At 38.7% G+C, this 16964-nt stretch overlaps 1 protein-coding gene across 3 annotated transcripts in view; it reads right to left on the bottom strand.

Annotated features, from left to right (window-relative positions):
* Positions 1-138: 138 nt before the first annotated feature.
* Positions 139-16964, bottom strand: part of l(2)dtl (lethal-(2)-denticleless) — a 66288-nt gene continuing 49462 nt past the window's right edge. For all 3 annotated transcript variants that reach the window (XM_067153999.2, XM_067153997.2, XM_067153998.2), the window contains 2 exons: positions 12659-12861; positions 139-3310 (listed from right to left, as the gene is read on the bottom strand). In XM_067153999.2, coding sequence (XP_067010100.1) covers positions 2456-3310; positions 12659-12861 — 1058 coding nt within the window. In that variant the 3' untranslated portion in view covers positions 139-2455. The remainder of the gene's footprint in view (positions 3311-12658; positions 12862-16964) is intronic.

Genomic DNA, 16964 nt, shown 5'->3' on the forward strand with positions numbered 1-16964 from the left:
CGTTGCTCATCACTATTTTAAAACACACAATTTAACAGACAGCCTTGCTTAACTGTCAGTTAATCAGCCACCATCTTATATCCTGCCCTCAAGCCTCAAAAAGGTGTAAAGGAAATAACCAATCACATTTCACTATTTGTAAACAACAAATGTATTTCAAGTCATGTATAAAGGATACAAAAATATCTTATTAAAAAATAGATGCAAGCAATTTATACGTAACTGCTAAAATACAACAGACAAGTGCTAAATAAATTAAACTAGGGATAAATACATAGAAAAACATTTACAGACACAGAATGGATACTAGAAAGCTACAGTTCTTACGACAACCAAAACAAACTGAATTTAGTCATAGGTGGACATGACAGAAGCAAGAATGCATACAAAAAGCATTCTGAATCCTATGATTGAACACAGAAAAGTTCACTGTATGGTTTGGTTATATGATCAGCGAACTCAGCACTAACTCAAAACATTTTTTTAAAAATTACAATAATCATTCATTGATTGAAACTTAGCACTCTAAAATGGCACATAGAAGTTACCTTAAAAATTGGATCGTAATTCAATTTTCTCACATAAATTTTCAGTTAGTGCAGTAATGTTCAGAGATAATTATATAATATTAAAACGTTGACTGCCAGAACACACAGCAAGAAATGCTCTGGTGGCCAAAGTTTTTTTTCCTATTATGCTTATAGTAGAAACAATATTAAAGCGATATTTCACTTAAATGTTCAATGTACGTACTAAATACAATAAACTTTCCTACCACGCTGAGGTACTGCTGAGGCCCCACAGGAAAGTTCACTGTATGGTTTGGTTATATGGTCAGTGGTACAATCTAGCTGTACTAGTACCTTACGTTGCTTGATGGTACTCACTGTAGCCAACAGACTGTGCCACGATTTGTTTACTACCGCTTAACACTACAATCCCAAGGCATTCATTGTTCCACATTAGGGTGTGCGTGAAATACTTCTGGGATATATCTACGTTATTATACCAACTAACGGAGAGTTTAGTTATAAAAAGTGAAACTGTTTTCCTCATAAACTCGGGAGGAAAAATGCAAACATGCTAATGTTTATGCTAAATTTATTGGGTTAACCGTCAGGTATCAGCTCAGAGAAATAGGTGCAAGGATTTGGAAGGAATCGATGTGGCCAACTGATATGGAATGCATAAGCATGGAGTGAAAATAGAAACCCACAAAAAATAATGAACAGGTTACCTACCAGTAGGACTCAAACCTACTATCTCCCAAATTCAAAGTTTGAGAGTTTGCTCACAACACACCAAAGAGCATGGCTAAACCAAGACAATTTGTAAATCAAGCACACCAGGATTTGCTCTGAGGCCATAGCAGTACGCTAGCATAGTGAAGTCAACAGCTCAGCGGTTACACTAAAAGAAGATAGTGGAAGTGAAGAAGATTCTGTAATTAATCATGATAATCTGACATGGACATTTACAAATCATCCACTCACTCTGTGGAAAATACACTTTAAATCAAATTCTGAGACTCCTTACTCACCAATGGATTAGTTCATTAAATTCACTGATGATTACATATTCAATAGCCAATCAAATTTACATGTAGGACAATCTAATCCAAAAAACAAATCTATATACTGATATAAGAAAAGATGGGAAATGCCACTGGTAATGCTTTGGTATTATAAGGAAAAAAAGGGGGATGGGGGGAAGATTCAACATCAATAACCTGGATGCAATGGAGAACAGAAATTGAAATGGCCCAACACAAAATCAATCTCTGTTTCACTCCTACATCAGAGAACTTCCTTCATTTTCACACTGTTGCATGCGATTTGTCCAGCAGTGTTCAAATGTGAAACCTGTGTATTTAAAAAAAAAGGGGGAGGAGGGAAATGGAGGTAAATAACTTTCAAAATATAATAAGCCAGGAATTAAAATAATGCAGATAGTGTTGCTTTACTTAATATCTCAAATATCTTTAAAATAAAAGAGCTCATTCAGTTGCACAAATCGGGGATCTTTAACTGCTACATTTAAACCCTCAGGGATATTTTTATAGCCGCCTAATGTGACTCGAGTAATAACTAAAGGTTTTAATTATAAAACATTCTTAAAAATTTCTATTGTCAGTGTCTTCTAAAAATAAATTTTTTAAAAAGGAAAACTTATCCCAAACATTTCTTTTGTCTAAATTACCATAATTCAGGGAGTTAAACGTCCAATCAATTCAGGAATAAATTACGAGTCCCAACAATTTCATAGCCTTGAGATATAAATGAATTCAGCATTACTTCCAAAACATTAATCCAACACCTCTTACCAGCAATACCATATCCAGTATTCTGGGTTTTGAAAGTCTTCATCAAAATCTAAAAAAAATATTTATATTGTGATGAGGTCAGTTCCAGAACTTTATCATGCTGCTATGAACAAATATTGTACTCTCAAACCGTCACTGCAATTTTGTGATGTCTTGCCGGTTGACAGTAAAGTACCTGAGCAGGGAGTCGGAATGGCCCAATCCTTGCCGTACAACTGTATGGTGACTCTGCCTGCCTTTTGTCTTGTGAGTTTCCTTCAAGTCCTTATCTTTCCTCAACCTCGTCAGCCAATCAACATTTTCCTTCATGTGAGCGCTACGCTTGCAGCAGTGGTGCGGTGAAGTGCCGTCCACTACGTAGTTGGGGAGATTCATTGTAGGAGATGAAAGACACATGCGTTTCTTGGGAGGGAGATTATCTATGTTTGTATCTGACGATGATTCACATTCCACGGAAATAATGTGTAAATTCTGCAGAGGCACAAACAAATTCCTTGCACCAATGGTATGCCTCGTATTTTGATCTTTCATGGGAGATAGTGCTTTAATTTTTTTTGGTGGAGGAGAAGCCTCTTCAAACATATTTAATCTCCGTTTAGTTCCCTCTTGTTGAAGTCTCCCAAATACGGAAGGTCTACTTCTGTAGACCTTGCAATGGCTACATGGAGTGTATCCACTGGCAGTACGACTGCAGTCAGAACAGCTATCCTCCACAGGATTTGCAAAATTGGGAGAGCTATCATAGCAAACTTCATCTGGAGTACGTTCTTCCCTCATCATCCACCTGCGAGCAGATTTAGGAGTTCTATCTGGGATAGGAAGGGATCTTTTGCAGGCTCTGATGTTAGAAGTAGAAGCACATTCTGTTTTAGGATTTTCTTCTTCAGCCCAACCCCTCAACACCCTTGGGGCATCTTCTGTATATTCAAATTCGTCAGATCCAATCTCCCAGATGCGATGATATGCATCATCCGAACATGTAACAATCTGAAAAGTAAAAAACAAACATAATTAGACAGAAATATTAAATGGAAAAATGGCACCCATATACCGTAACCTCAACTGGGTGAATAGTTTCCTAGCGCCAACCACCAAGTGGTTAATTATTCAGTGCAACTGGGATTTATGCTATCGCACACAGTAGCTTGCGGCAAACGTAACCAATGGAAAAAGGATGCTATTTGATGAGTTATTTCAATTTTAATTACAGTGAAACCTCGTTAGTGCATTCATCATCAACACGTCCCACTTAGCACATGAATTCAAAGTCCCAATTCTAATCGTATTAACACGTTAACATCGACGTGTACATTTGCTTTTTGCGTGGTAAACTGCGGAAATGCGATATATATATTTCAGGTTGTTGTGTGTTACGGATGGGCGTTATTTCATTTGTAGATCATAATCAAAGACATAATTTATGTTCAAAGTTACTATTTTTGTGTCCCCTTATTGGGGTGACTGTTATCAGGTTGACAATGCAATAGAGAAAGCGCACCTCACCCCCGACAGCATTTTGACCTTTGTTGTTGAGGAACACTATGCTCTGTGTTGTGAGCAGTTGGTTTACGTGCCTTCCAACGAGTTCCTTGTAATTTACATATTTGTGACAAAAATTTAATTAATGTTATGTGTTTCAGTGTCGAATAAGCCATGATCGGTATGGATGTTGATTCCCATAGGGAACCTGAAATATTTGTCCCATCTGATGGCCAGGCAGGCATCAATTTTTAGTAATGAGACAAAGTCTCTCATAGTGCATTGGCACTGCCGGTGGCATCAGGTAGCTTACGCAGTGGCCTCCACGATATGCACTAGCCATGCATCTTGGTGGGTGTGCTATTTACCAACTGATGAGCCAACTTAGCACACTGGAGCAAACTGCTGGCAACCAGGAATGAGTTAGCTGGGAAATTTATAATGTCCAATAACAGACCATTTTTATTGGTAAGCCATGATAACTGATAGAGAGATAGAAGAACTTGAAAAAAGGGTTCGAGTGCTGAATCAAGTGATGCTGACATTTCGGATCTGCAATGTGATGTCACCTTTTCAGAGTCGGAATTGGACAGTAGTTTGTGTAGGGAGGACACTAGCAAAGATTCCGGTGCTGCATCGTGCAATAATTCAACATATCACCAGACAGTGACAATTACTGAGGAACATTCTCAGGTTTGCAGGAACATTTTTTATTCACAAGTAGCATCGGTTTAAAATTTCTTCAGTGTGTCAAATCTCAACCAGCCGATTTCTATCCTGCAATAGTTACTGATATCATCAACATGATTGTGCAAGAGACTAATGAAAATGCAAGGAATGTGTTGCAAGGGAAAGGTTTGAGTAGACTGAGTAGATTCACTCAGTGGACTGATATCAGTTGTGTTGACGTGAAAAAGTTCTTAAGGCTTATTGATGTGGATGGGACTAGCAGTTTCCCAAACTACATAATTATTGGTCAATAAAGAACAGACTGTACAAAAAAGTATGTTGGGGGGGTCATGTTATGAAGCGGGACAAGTTCTTACTGATTTTGCGTTTCTGACATTTCAACAGTGAAGCAAACTGAGGTTAAGACAGGTTGTATAAAATCGCACCTCTTGTTCTAAAGCTCAATAAGAATTTCTGACAACTAAATAAGCCACAAGATAGTCATTGACGAATCTATGATCCCCTTCAGGGGAAGGCTAATATTTTGCCAGTTTATTCCAAATAACGCCCATAAATTTGGGGTGAAGGTATTCAAACTATGTAATACAGACGGCTATACAGTAAAATCTCATTAATTCGAAGATGTTGGAACGCAAAAATTGGACTTCGAATTACGTTTTTTCAAATTAACTGCCAACTAGTAATTCAGAAATGCCAACCATTGCCACATCAAAAAATAGTGTAAGACCTGTAATGCATGCAATTAACCTTGATTCAAAGTTTAAACCTTTGAAATGCAATGGAAAAGAACGATTTCCAAAATGTATCCAACAAGGTGCATTTACAGTATTCAAATTCGCAATACAGTATTCACTTGGATAACTCGCTGACAAACATAACCTCACGCAACGAAAGAAAACAAAAGCAGGATTCAAAGACAAGGAGAAAACTAAGCTGGCTCCCCCGAGTAAGTCCTTTATTCATTGGATTGCTGAACTGAATGCATTTTAGATGTCCTGTACTTGCACGGAAAGTACCCGATGCCCTTAAAACATCGTGGTTATTGAACTTTCCTATGATGAGGGGAGAAAGTCTTTCGCTTCCGTCTGCATTGGAACAGAGTACAGTGACTCGCCTATCCTTGTACGATTTCCTGCCATTTCGTAATTCAGAAATGTGAACCCCTGCCGTGTCACGAAGTATTCTAAAACGCATTAATGCACGCAATCACCTTGATTCACAGTTTAAACCTTTCAAATGCCTTGGAAAAATCCATTCCCAAAATGTATCCAACAAGGTGCATTTATATTATTCAAATAATGCACTTGAATAAATCACTGGCAAACCTAACGGGTGACATGCGATATTATATATGAGCGTCCCTCGCCCCACAAGGGGCGACATTGTCTTCAACGCATTAAACCCCTCTTATCAGGTCACAAATTTTCACTATTAGCGCTTAGTACGGTCACATTTTTCCCAGCCCTGAAAATTTTACTGTATTTGTCATCCCTTGAGAAAGAAAAAAGCGTGATTTCCAACTCTGGTTAGAGCAGTCGCCACAGTACCGTGATTACGGGAAACTGCCTTCCTGAACTTCACAGGATAAGTTGCACTCTCAGGGAGCAAGCCATTAGCCTCAGGAATGTTCAGTTTTGTTTGAAAGTTAGCAGCGAGATTGCTGAATAGCAGAGTGAGCCTGTTTGTGCTTGTATTTTGCATTCCATTCAGAAGGCAGAAATTTATTTTATATTGGGTGGTACAGTGAAGTGTAGTGGATATTTGTCACGTGATACGGTAGCCCATATCTGGATTAGGAACATAATCGTGCGAAGTGACTAGCGTGATACACATCTGTATTGTGATAGCCTTGTTATGGATACAGAAAATGTTGTAAATTCCTTAATAATGAAGACAAAATTAAAAACTTGACAGAAACTGCACTGGCGTAGGAGCGCAGAGGTACCGAATGTTGAAACTAGCACCTTCGAGTTTCGACTCGCTAAAGTTGGTCAAGGTTTTATTCGACCCAAAATGGTGGCCAAAGTCATTCCGGGCAGTTGCAAATGATAAGAGTGTAAACTTGAATTCATTGTCGAAGAGTGTGACCAGAAAATAATGTTTAATAACCCACTGTTCCAAAATAAAAGGCTTCTACTAACATTTGTTTCAGAAAGCGTGTGATCTGCAATAATACTTCCATAATTTTGTTGGCCTTTGTGCACATTTTTTCATATTTGTTGTCTGGTGACTTTTTTCATCTTTCAGTGCACTTGTTCTTTTATAATCCCAACCAGAAGAGATTTTCATATTTGTTCTCTCGTATTTTCCACACCTTTTAATACTTTCCTCTCATCTTTAGAAATGGCACAGATCTATAGTTTTAACTATACCTGGGGATACACAACGTAAAATGCCCTCTTTTCAGAAAAAACATGTTATCTAGTGTTTCCATATCCCTGTTGGATAGTTTTTATTTGTATATTCATTAGTAAGTTTTCTCATTTAACGTGTTATTTTTTTAGTATCCCCTGCAGAAACATCTTAACGAGGTTTCACTATTACTTTTATTGTGACAAACAGACGTGACATAAAATGAAGTATCCATAAACAAATGGAGCAGCATTGGGATTCATGTAGGTTTTCTCGAAAGTCCTTAATATTTAGTTGACCATCCCAGATTCATCCATTGTGTCACCATTAGTATCTTATAATGAATATTTTGCTATTTCATTTCAGTTACATGAATCTGTCTCCGTCCAGTCCAACCTATGTTCGCGGCACTCTTAATTATTCCTCAGCACTTGCAAAGAAGATATATACAGTGGAATCTCGTTAACACGTTCTCGGTTACCAAGTTTTACCGTTTAACTCTATTTTCTCAAGTCCCCAATCCCACCATATACATATTAACATGTCCCCTCAAGTTTTCTATTCCCGTTTACGAGGACCAAATTTTCATTGCACTGAGTTACGTAATGGATTTTTTTTATATTTCATTATGTAAATACGAAATTCTGTGATATTACTTCCTATCTCTGATAGTTTTTGACATCGTAGATGATTTTAGGGTGTTTTACAGTGCTAAGATGGTTTGAGCTATCATGCAACACGGAAGTAACCGCTTACGCTTCTCTCTCCCTCCCTTTGTTTCTCTGATAAGCGTGTTGTCTTGTTCTTTGCGTTTTCGTGAATTTTGCAGTGCTATTTCCAATCGCTACAGTATTTGTTGAATTACTAGTAGATGAAAGTTTACTTTCGTTTCTCCTTTAAATAAAATTTTTAGGTTAGTGGTGTATGCAGAACCATCCCATAAGCAATGAAGGAACTTACAGATTACGTCTGTTTTCCTTGTAGAGCCACACTTAATCTGGTATCTAGGTTGTTCTTTGAATTATTAGTAAAGTAAAACCTTGTTATGACATTTCTGCAGGGGACAAGAAATATGAACGTGTTAAGCGAGAAAACTTACTACTGAATATACGAATAAAAACTATCCGACAGGGATGCGGAAACATTACATACCATTTTTCCGAATGAGGGCACTTTACATTGTGTTCTGCTTGATACAGTGAAAACTATATCTACCATTTCTGAAAATGAGAGGGAAGTATTAAAAGATGTGAAAAACAAGAGAACAAATATGAAAACCTTTCCTGCTGGGGCCTATAAAATAACCAGTGCACTGAAAGGAGTGCAAAACATCATACAAATATGAAAATATATGCATGGGGGGATCAATAAAAATATCCAAGTATTATTGCAGATCACACTTTCCAAAACAATGTTAGCAAGAGCCTTTTATTTCGGAGCAGTGGGTTATTAAAAATTATTTTCAAGTCAAACTCTTAGACAATGAACTGGAGGTTACACCTGACCATGTGCGACAGGCAGGAATCAGGAGGAATGACTGACCGTCATTTTGAAAAACTTTGTCGACGATCAAGTAAAAAATGTGAGAGATAAATATTCGCGACCTCTACATGCTTAAGGATGTAGATGCCAGTCACCTTTCTGAAAGATTTTAATTTTGTTTTCATTAGTAAGGAATTTCATGACCGTTTCATTATCCATAACTAGGCTATCACAAGACAAATATGCATCACGCTAGTCAATTTCACAAGATTTTGTTTCTGGCTATGTATCACGTGACGAAATTTCACTGTAACGCTCAACACAAAATAAATTTCTAACTTCTGAATGGAATGCAAAATACAAGCACAAATAGACTCACTGTGTTATTCAGCAATCTTGCTGCTAACCGGGAAGCAAAACTGACAATTCCTGAGACTAATGGCTTGTTCCCCGAAGGTGCAAGTTATTGTGTGAAGTTCAGGAAATTAAGGCCTTTTTACGTAATCACGCAACTGTGGCTACGGATCTTACCCAAGTTGGAAATCACGTTTGTTTTACAAGGGATGTCAAGGAACATTTTCAGGGCTAGGGAAAATGTTATGGTATTAAGCGGTAATGGCGAAAATTCGTGGCTCGATAAGCGAGGTATTTTTATATGGATTTACTACGATGAGAATCAGGACTTAGAATTTACGACGTGCTAAGTGGGAAAAAGGGATAATGAGGAATGCACTAACGAAGTTTCAGTGTACATACAGTAGGCAGATGTTTTCTGTCCAGTTCAATTTTTTAAGAAATGCGTTGTATTCTAAGCTAGCAAACAAGTGTTTTGTTCTTGTCAGTATAGGAATTTTTATACTTTATTCATAAGAATCTCATTGGTATGGTGCAAGTTTGCACCCGATTGCTCGTGCTTGTGTATTTCAGTAGTGTGATAAAAGTTTACCCTGTGTGTTGTTACGACCTATTGCATTGCGCTTTTCATAATGGATAAGAAGAAAGTACAACAGACAAACTATGACAAGTATAAATATATTCGTGATGTGGACTGTAATCCTCACACGAAGCATGTAGATATAGCGCGGAGGTGGAACAGTCCTCCGCGTACACTGAACACTACTCTCAGTAAGAGGAAGGAAATAGAACGTGGATTATTTTGAAGAAGGGGTGAGAGACAAAAGGAAACTTGTGAGGGGGACAGTTTCCTGTATTGGGAAGAGTATTACTGTGGTGGCTCAAGTAGGTCTGCGATTCAAACATACCAATTGATGGAACTGTGGTTTGAGCACAGGCCTGTAACTTAGTAGTGCCGATGGGCATAACTGAATTTGAAGCTTCTTACCTGATAAAACCCTGGAAATTAAAGGAGAAAAAGGTCATGGACGAAAGCTGAGAAAAGACACTGATAGTCCCGTTGAGCTGCAATGAAAGAGGAACAGAAAAGTTTGTTCCACTGGTAATAGGAGCAGCAAGGAGGCCATCCTGCTTTAAAAATGTGCAGACATTTCCTTATGAGTACACATCCCACTAAAACTGTGCATCCACAGAACGTAAATTTCTTTACCGGCTAACTGCACTAGTCGCCTGCAGCCACTTGATCAGGACATCAAATGCGTGAAACAAAATTATAGGAAGCAGCTCGTTCAGAAGCGGTTGGCAACTCTTCAAACTACTACGAGCGCAAGTGATGCATGTTGTAAAACCTGCTTGGGATTCAGTTGAACCAAACACCATCAAGAAGCGTTTTGGGAAGGCCAGTTTCTGTCGTGTTGTTGCAGATGAATAGAGGCTGATACCGGACTAAGAGTGCGTCAGCTATGAAGGTTATATGGTCAATCAGTCGATGACAACTGACAAATTCTCTATCAGCAGACAGCAGATAAAAGACAGGAAGTGAAGAAGAGGATGAACCAGTACCCACACCAGTGTCTACACTTTTCAAAAGCATTAGAAGCAATGGAAACAGTGCGACTATATGTCAAGTTTTGTTGATGATGACACGGATTCAATGAGGAAGATGGATTCGAATCTATGTAATCTTGGACAAAAGAAAAGACAGTCTACTCTGGATAAGGTTTTTAAAGGTGTGCAATGTGTAGTAGTTGGAACACATAGTGCAAAGGTCAAGTAATTAATGTTCATTTTTACATTATTCATTTCCCGTGCAAGTTACCGATAACCTATGTTTATGTTCCGACTATAGTATTGCATCGAACTAATTACCAAGGTCAGTGCAACACACATGTTCCTGGACGCTTTCTTTTCTACATGTTGTAAATACAGTATAGGGTTTTTTAGTAGTACAGCTTCCTGCATTTGATGTCCAAAGTTTTCAATCCCTCTACTGGTAAAAGGGTACTAACGAGTTTCCACAGAAAAGGAAAGGTTGATTTCGTGAACGAAATAATGTGGACACAAAAGACATGGCAGTAAACACCAGGCGAGTCCCCACAAGGATCATGTAAAAGTGCATCATATAGAACACAGGGTTGCTGTTATGGTGCACACTTTTGCTACTGTTATTCATCTGAAGCTAGTCAGAGAATCTACAAAAATATAGCAATACTCCAACTTTCAAAAGCTCACCAATAGACAGCAGAAGTGATTAAATACAGCCAGATGCCTGTTGGCAGCTAACCCAACTTGTGAATAGATTTTTAATTTTAAAAATGCCTAAAGGTGTCAAACCCAATATGGAAGTGCTGTTGATGTCTTTAGGGATCCAGCTCTGCAATTTGAGCTAACTGGAGCTGAAGCTACCTTGAATTTAAAAAAAAAAAAAATTAATAATGTGGAAATAGGAACAAATCCGAGGGTAATAGGTATGTATAAAATAGGCAATTAGGACAAACATGAAAATACAGGACAAGGACAATCTCCACGTCTACACACTCGGCCGTATTCGAACAGATAAGCTCTCATCAATCCCAGCATGGAGCAATAAAAATACTTTACAAGTGGAAGAGCAACCTACAATCATAATGGGATTGATGAGGAGAGAGCCTGCATTTGAAATAATTACACTTTTTACAGAATTCGAAGTGCCAAAATTTTGTCGAGAGTTCTTTTCGGTGCCAACAAATCAACCAAAGGAGGCTGACATTTGTGCACCTCCAAATACCACCGACCGAGCAAGGATCGAACCTGCCAAGCTGCGCTCAGAAGGTCAACTCTACTATCTCAGCCCTATCTATTACTTTCGCAGTAGTCTACAGGGTCTCATACAAACTAAGACCATCAAAGCGGCGTTTTTACCCTCTGATACGTAAGCTGCAGAGCTGGAGGTGCAAGCATAGTTCTTGACCTTGCGAGCAGGCTGCACGTGTTCAACCTGGCAAGCATGAGTAGCCAGTCAATCTCAGCTGTTAACATGGTGAGACAGTTATCACTGCATTACTGTATTTTCGTAAGTAAAAGTTTCTGGTTTCATCTTAATGGTCGTATGAACGGTCACAACTCTCGCTATTGGTGTGAGGAAAATTCTAATGGCGTTTATGAAGTCCCTCATTATGATAGGAAGATTGGCGTTTGGTGTGCTGTTAGTGCAAGACGAATAACTGGGCCTATTTTTTCAAGACTGCAATAACTGCAGAGAGGTACCAGGATGACATTTTGACGCCATTCTTTCAACAGTAAACGGAAGAAGAAAAACTGCGTGGCTTGTTTCAACAAGACTGACCATGCTCATACAGCAGAAGTGTTTGCAGACGGATTGATCATTGCTGGTCTATTTCCCCCCTCATTCTCCAGATCTAAGTGTGCGATGTTTACTCGTGGGGTAAATTGAAAGAAAAATGTTATCGAACCAATCCTCACACATTGGAGGGACTGAAAGAATACGCTACGAATGAAATCAGAAACATTAGTGGCAGAACTCACTTGCATCTGCCAGAATGTGGTTACCAGATACAATGCCTGTATAATCCAGCAAGGACGAAACTTCCAGCATGTTTTATAAGGTAAGATTTCACATAAGATTGCATACACGCTTAATGCAGGGCAGCCGTGCACGACAATTTCGGCTGAGGCAGCTGTGTAGTGCAAAGTACAAACACTGTGCGTTTGGTCTTAGTGTATATGGGAGACCCTGCACTTCCACAGTATGGACTTCTTTAGAAGACACTACTTTTAGTTACTCCAAGATAGTGCACGCCATCCTAAAGATCACCACAGCCAAAGACTTTAGACCTGGCATCCTAGTTCTGTGATGCGATCTGTCGTGGCATACTCAGGTTTGAAGGAGAGACATACAGCAAGATCATTATCAGCAAACATGCAACAAGGAATATGAAAGTACCTTCAGCAGGTGAAATACGACCTGAAGATCAATACCTTTGTTTGTCCCACGGCGCACCAAGCGACAGACGTAACCTCAGCATCGTGGCCCACGAGACTGGCGATCGGCTGCTGTGGGTGATTCACATTCCAGACGTATGCCCTCTCGTTACTCGATCCACTCACAAGATAACGGCCGTCAGGACTGAGGCACGACTTGATGTAGAAAGTGGCATTTTGATGACCTGTGTAGGAGGCAACTGAAACACAAAATTGATAGTTAGATAAAACAAACAGAAATTTTACATGAAAAAATTAATCTCAGTGCGATGAAACTAATTCAGAAATAATTACTGTACATACACAAATACCCCCCCCCCCCATATTTTTCAAAATATGGTAGCGAAATGTAAGTGTGCAGGTTTTTATTTGCATGAAGGTTGGTACTGTGCCCCTGAAATACAGATATCTGGAAGTTGACACTTTCCCACCCACTCTGTTAGCAACTTGGTTCACACCACATCGAGAATTTATAGTCGCAAATTGAGTCTGATTTACGCAGTATCAATTTCAGTAGTAGGTTCTGTTAGGATGGCTAGTGTTAAGTTCTAGATGTATGTCACTCAGGGCTGAAGAAAACCTCGTCATTACTGAAGAAGCAGAGTAAATTCGTACTCACTTTGCAGAAAGAAAGCCCGGTATGGATAGGAATTGCATACGTAATTCAAAGAAGAACATTGCTCATCTTGAAACGGACAAATTTTGCAGACAAAAACCAAAGTTTTCAGAAATAAAAAACTAGGTCATCTAACTAAAAAGAAACAGTACCACGAGTGAAAAGTGTTGGCTGAGAGCTATAGCAAGAGAGTTTATCAGTATGAATTGACAAGGTGACAAGGCTAGCTGTACATAGCTCTCGTGTTTCTGAACAAAATACAGTAGAACCTCGATAAACATGAGGTACACTTTTGCATGTTATTTAAATTTTTAAATTCGAAATATGGATAATTCGGAATTCGAAGAACAATGTCGGTCCAGTTACCGAAATTCAGACTTTTAATTCGAAACTGCCTTTATGTTTTGAGAAAAAAAATAGTATTTTACAGAGTAATTTAAATTCAAAATTTCTCTGCATCATAAAAGAACGCATCTTCTGGAACGTGAAGGGGTAACTTTGCGCACTTTCACCTACTTTGGCGTGTCTACAGTGTGCTTCATTATCTGTCATGTTCGATCGGAATAATTACTTGTATTCGGCGTTTTTAGGAACGCCACAATATCACGTAGCAGGCAGAGTGCGGAGGGGTAGAATCCGCGAACACTGGCGATGCCGACAGTAGTTGGCGAAAAAGCGTGGCTTATAGCCTATAATTAATTCGTACGCACCAAACAATATTGTCAGAGCCGATGAAACTGCATTGTTTGTTTGTTTTATTTTTTTAAATGCCGAGGCCAAACAGACTTACGGTTTTAAAGGAGAGAATTGCCAGCTGGCAAATGTACTGTGTTGCTATGCAGTGTACACTGCACACGGAAGCAAGAGACTTCCTTCCCGTCACAGGAAAGTTAAAAAAGCCACGATGTTTTAATGACGCCTGGCACTTTCCATGCCAGTACAAAGCATCTAAAAATGCAGACAGTACAGTAATCCAAAAGATAAAGCATTTGCACAGGGGAGCCAGCATAATATTTCCTTGTCTTTGAATCGTGTTTTTCTTCCTTTCGTTGCATGAGGTTATGTTTGTCATTGTTTTATACAAGATCATCACTTGAATAATATAAATGCACCTTGTTGGATAAATTTCTGAAATAGTGTTTCCATGGCATTTGAAAAGTTTAAACTGAGAATCAAGGAGATTGCATGCATTAATGGGTCTTCGAAGTGCCATGGCAGGAAATCGTACAAGTACAGAATAGTCACTGTACTGTTGTAACGTGGACGGAAGCGAGAGACTTTCTCCCCTCGACATAGGAAAGTTCGATAAGCCGCAATGTTTCAAGGGCATCGGGTACATTCTGTGCAAGCACAAGGCATCTAAAATGCATACAGTACAGTGATCCAATGAATAAAGCATTTGTACAGGGGAGCCAGTATAGATTTCTCCTCTTCTTTGAATCAGGTTTTATTTCCTTTGATTTCATTCCGTGAGGTTACGTTTGCCGGTGAGTTATCAAAGTGCATTATTTGAATACTGTAAATGCACCTTGTTGGATACATTTTGGAAATCGTTTCTTCCATGATATTTGAGAGCTTTAAACTGTGAATCAAGATTAATTGCATGCAGTAACAGGTCTTGGAATATACTGTGATGCCACAAGCCTTGGCATATCTGAGGTACGTGTTGGCGGTTAATTCAAAATCACGTAATTCGAAGTCCGATTTTTGTGTCCCAACGACTTCGAATTAACAAGGTTTTACTGTAACTTCAGTTTCATAAGAAAACTAGCATTGAGCAACGTTTCCCAACCAATCATTAAGAAAAGATTGTGAATTTTTGAGATTTATAATCAGTTTGCACCAGAGAAATTTGTATTAATGCTTGTACATTGATAATTCAGACTTCATGCCAGTTGGATGTAACGAGTTCCTTCATAATTATTTATATTTTATTCTACTACAGTATTTATTGAGTTCAATATAAATATTTAACAAAACTATGCACATACAAAAAAAATTTGTTCTTAAATAAGATTGCACATATACAGTATTGTGTGTGTAACAGTCACTGAAATGGTCAATAAAATCAAATACTGAAACATACAAAAAGATACAGCTTGTGTCAGGTAAGGTGGGTGCATGGTGGGGAGAGACAGAAGATGCCAACAGTATGATTTATACATGTTCTGTGAGTGTTAACTGCTCTTGGGAAATTTTCAGGTGAGCTTATGCCTCATTCTTTCGCAAGGGAATGTTAAGAGTTGATGTTGAAACTGAGCAACTCCTCCACTCTGGAAAAACAATGTCGTGGTTCACATCGTGGAGGAGGTATCCTGTAAGCTACTCTAAGGAAGAAATACCAAGAAAATGTCTAGTAGAACCTTTTAAAAATACTGTTAAAACTTGTGGGAAATTACACTGGTAATACTCAATGCACTAGTGGAAAAATTTATCACCACCACTATCATTTCCCCAAATAAGGATCCTCTCCACTTCGTTCTGCCTCTCCACCATTTTCCATGCATCACTGTGTTCCAGTTCAGGATCCGTTGTCCTATGCTGCTTTTCGTAGTCCATCATTACAATCTTTGTCTTCCATGCCCTCTCTTCCATCTTCTGTCTTACTTCTTTCAACCACTTGACATGTCCAAACCACTTCAATCTGTTTTGCTAGAGTTTGTTATTTACTTTTTGCACAGTTAGCTCTTTCCATATGTCTTCATTTCTCACTCTGCCCTTCCTTGTATTTTTGTACCATACATCTCAGGAATTTCATTTCAGCAGCCTGTACTCTACTCTCATCTCTCTCTCTTGTTCAGGTTTCTGCTGCATGTCATAGGTATATTACACAAATCTTTTAGTGATACTTCAGCTCCCAACGGCTGAATCGGTAGACCTCAGTTATATTCGAGATTCGTATTGGCAACCTTTGATACAAACTGTGGATCGATTATGCATCGTCATGAGACATCTGGCGTACACTTTATGTACTAGTACTGTAGTTGTTTACACAGCAAAGCCAAAATATAGGCTAGGATTGAACATGAGTGATGAAAATACAAGTACATCACAGGAGCAAGCTAGGACTCCTACACAGAAACGACCATCCAGGGCTATACACAGCGAGGGAAGAAGAATAATAGCATGGGCAAAAATAAAACGTGAATTCAAAGGACTCAATATTACGGGAGACATGTCAGCAGTTAACTTACAGCAACTGACCATCGGGACATTACATTTAGCATCTGCCGCAGATTGGAGGGGTATTGCAAAAAGGTGAAAGAACTGGAAGAGCAATACTGGAGGCGCGACGGTTTCATGGAAATAGCCATGGATGAGATTGTAACTAATAGTACTGCAGATAGCAGTGACGATTGTGAAAGTAATTGTGGAAGTGATATTTCTGAGAAGTCAAGCCAGGAACAAGATTCGCATCGAGAAATGTTATACAATGTGTGACACAGTTGTTGGCTTAAGATAATAAAGGTTTAGAAAATAAATATCGAATCGATCATACTATTAATTCAAATCAGATTTCATTTCCATTCAGTTGGCAGTATTACGGGGACAGGGGTAGCTCCCTCCTTACGCCTCAACCCCATAAAACCAAGTATCGCTAGAAGTTTTGTGGACTATAATAACTCTTGTACATTACTTCTTTAGTCTTCATTCGTACATCTCTGCTCCATATTAATCTCCATACCT

This window comes from Anabrus simplex, chromosome 9 (genome assembly GCF_040414725.1).
Source record: "Anabrus simplex isolate iqAnaSimp1 chromosome 9, ASM4041472v1, whole genome shotgun sequence".
Classification (NCBI taxonomy): domain Eukaryota; kingdom Metazoa; phylum Arthropoda; class Insecta; order Orthoptera; family Tettigoniidae; genus Anabrus; species Anabrus simplex.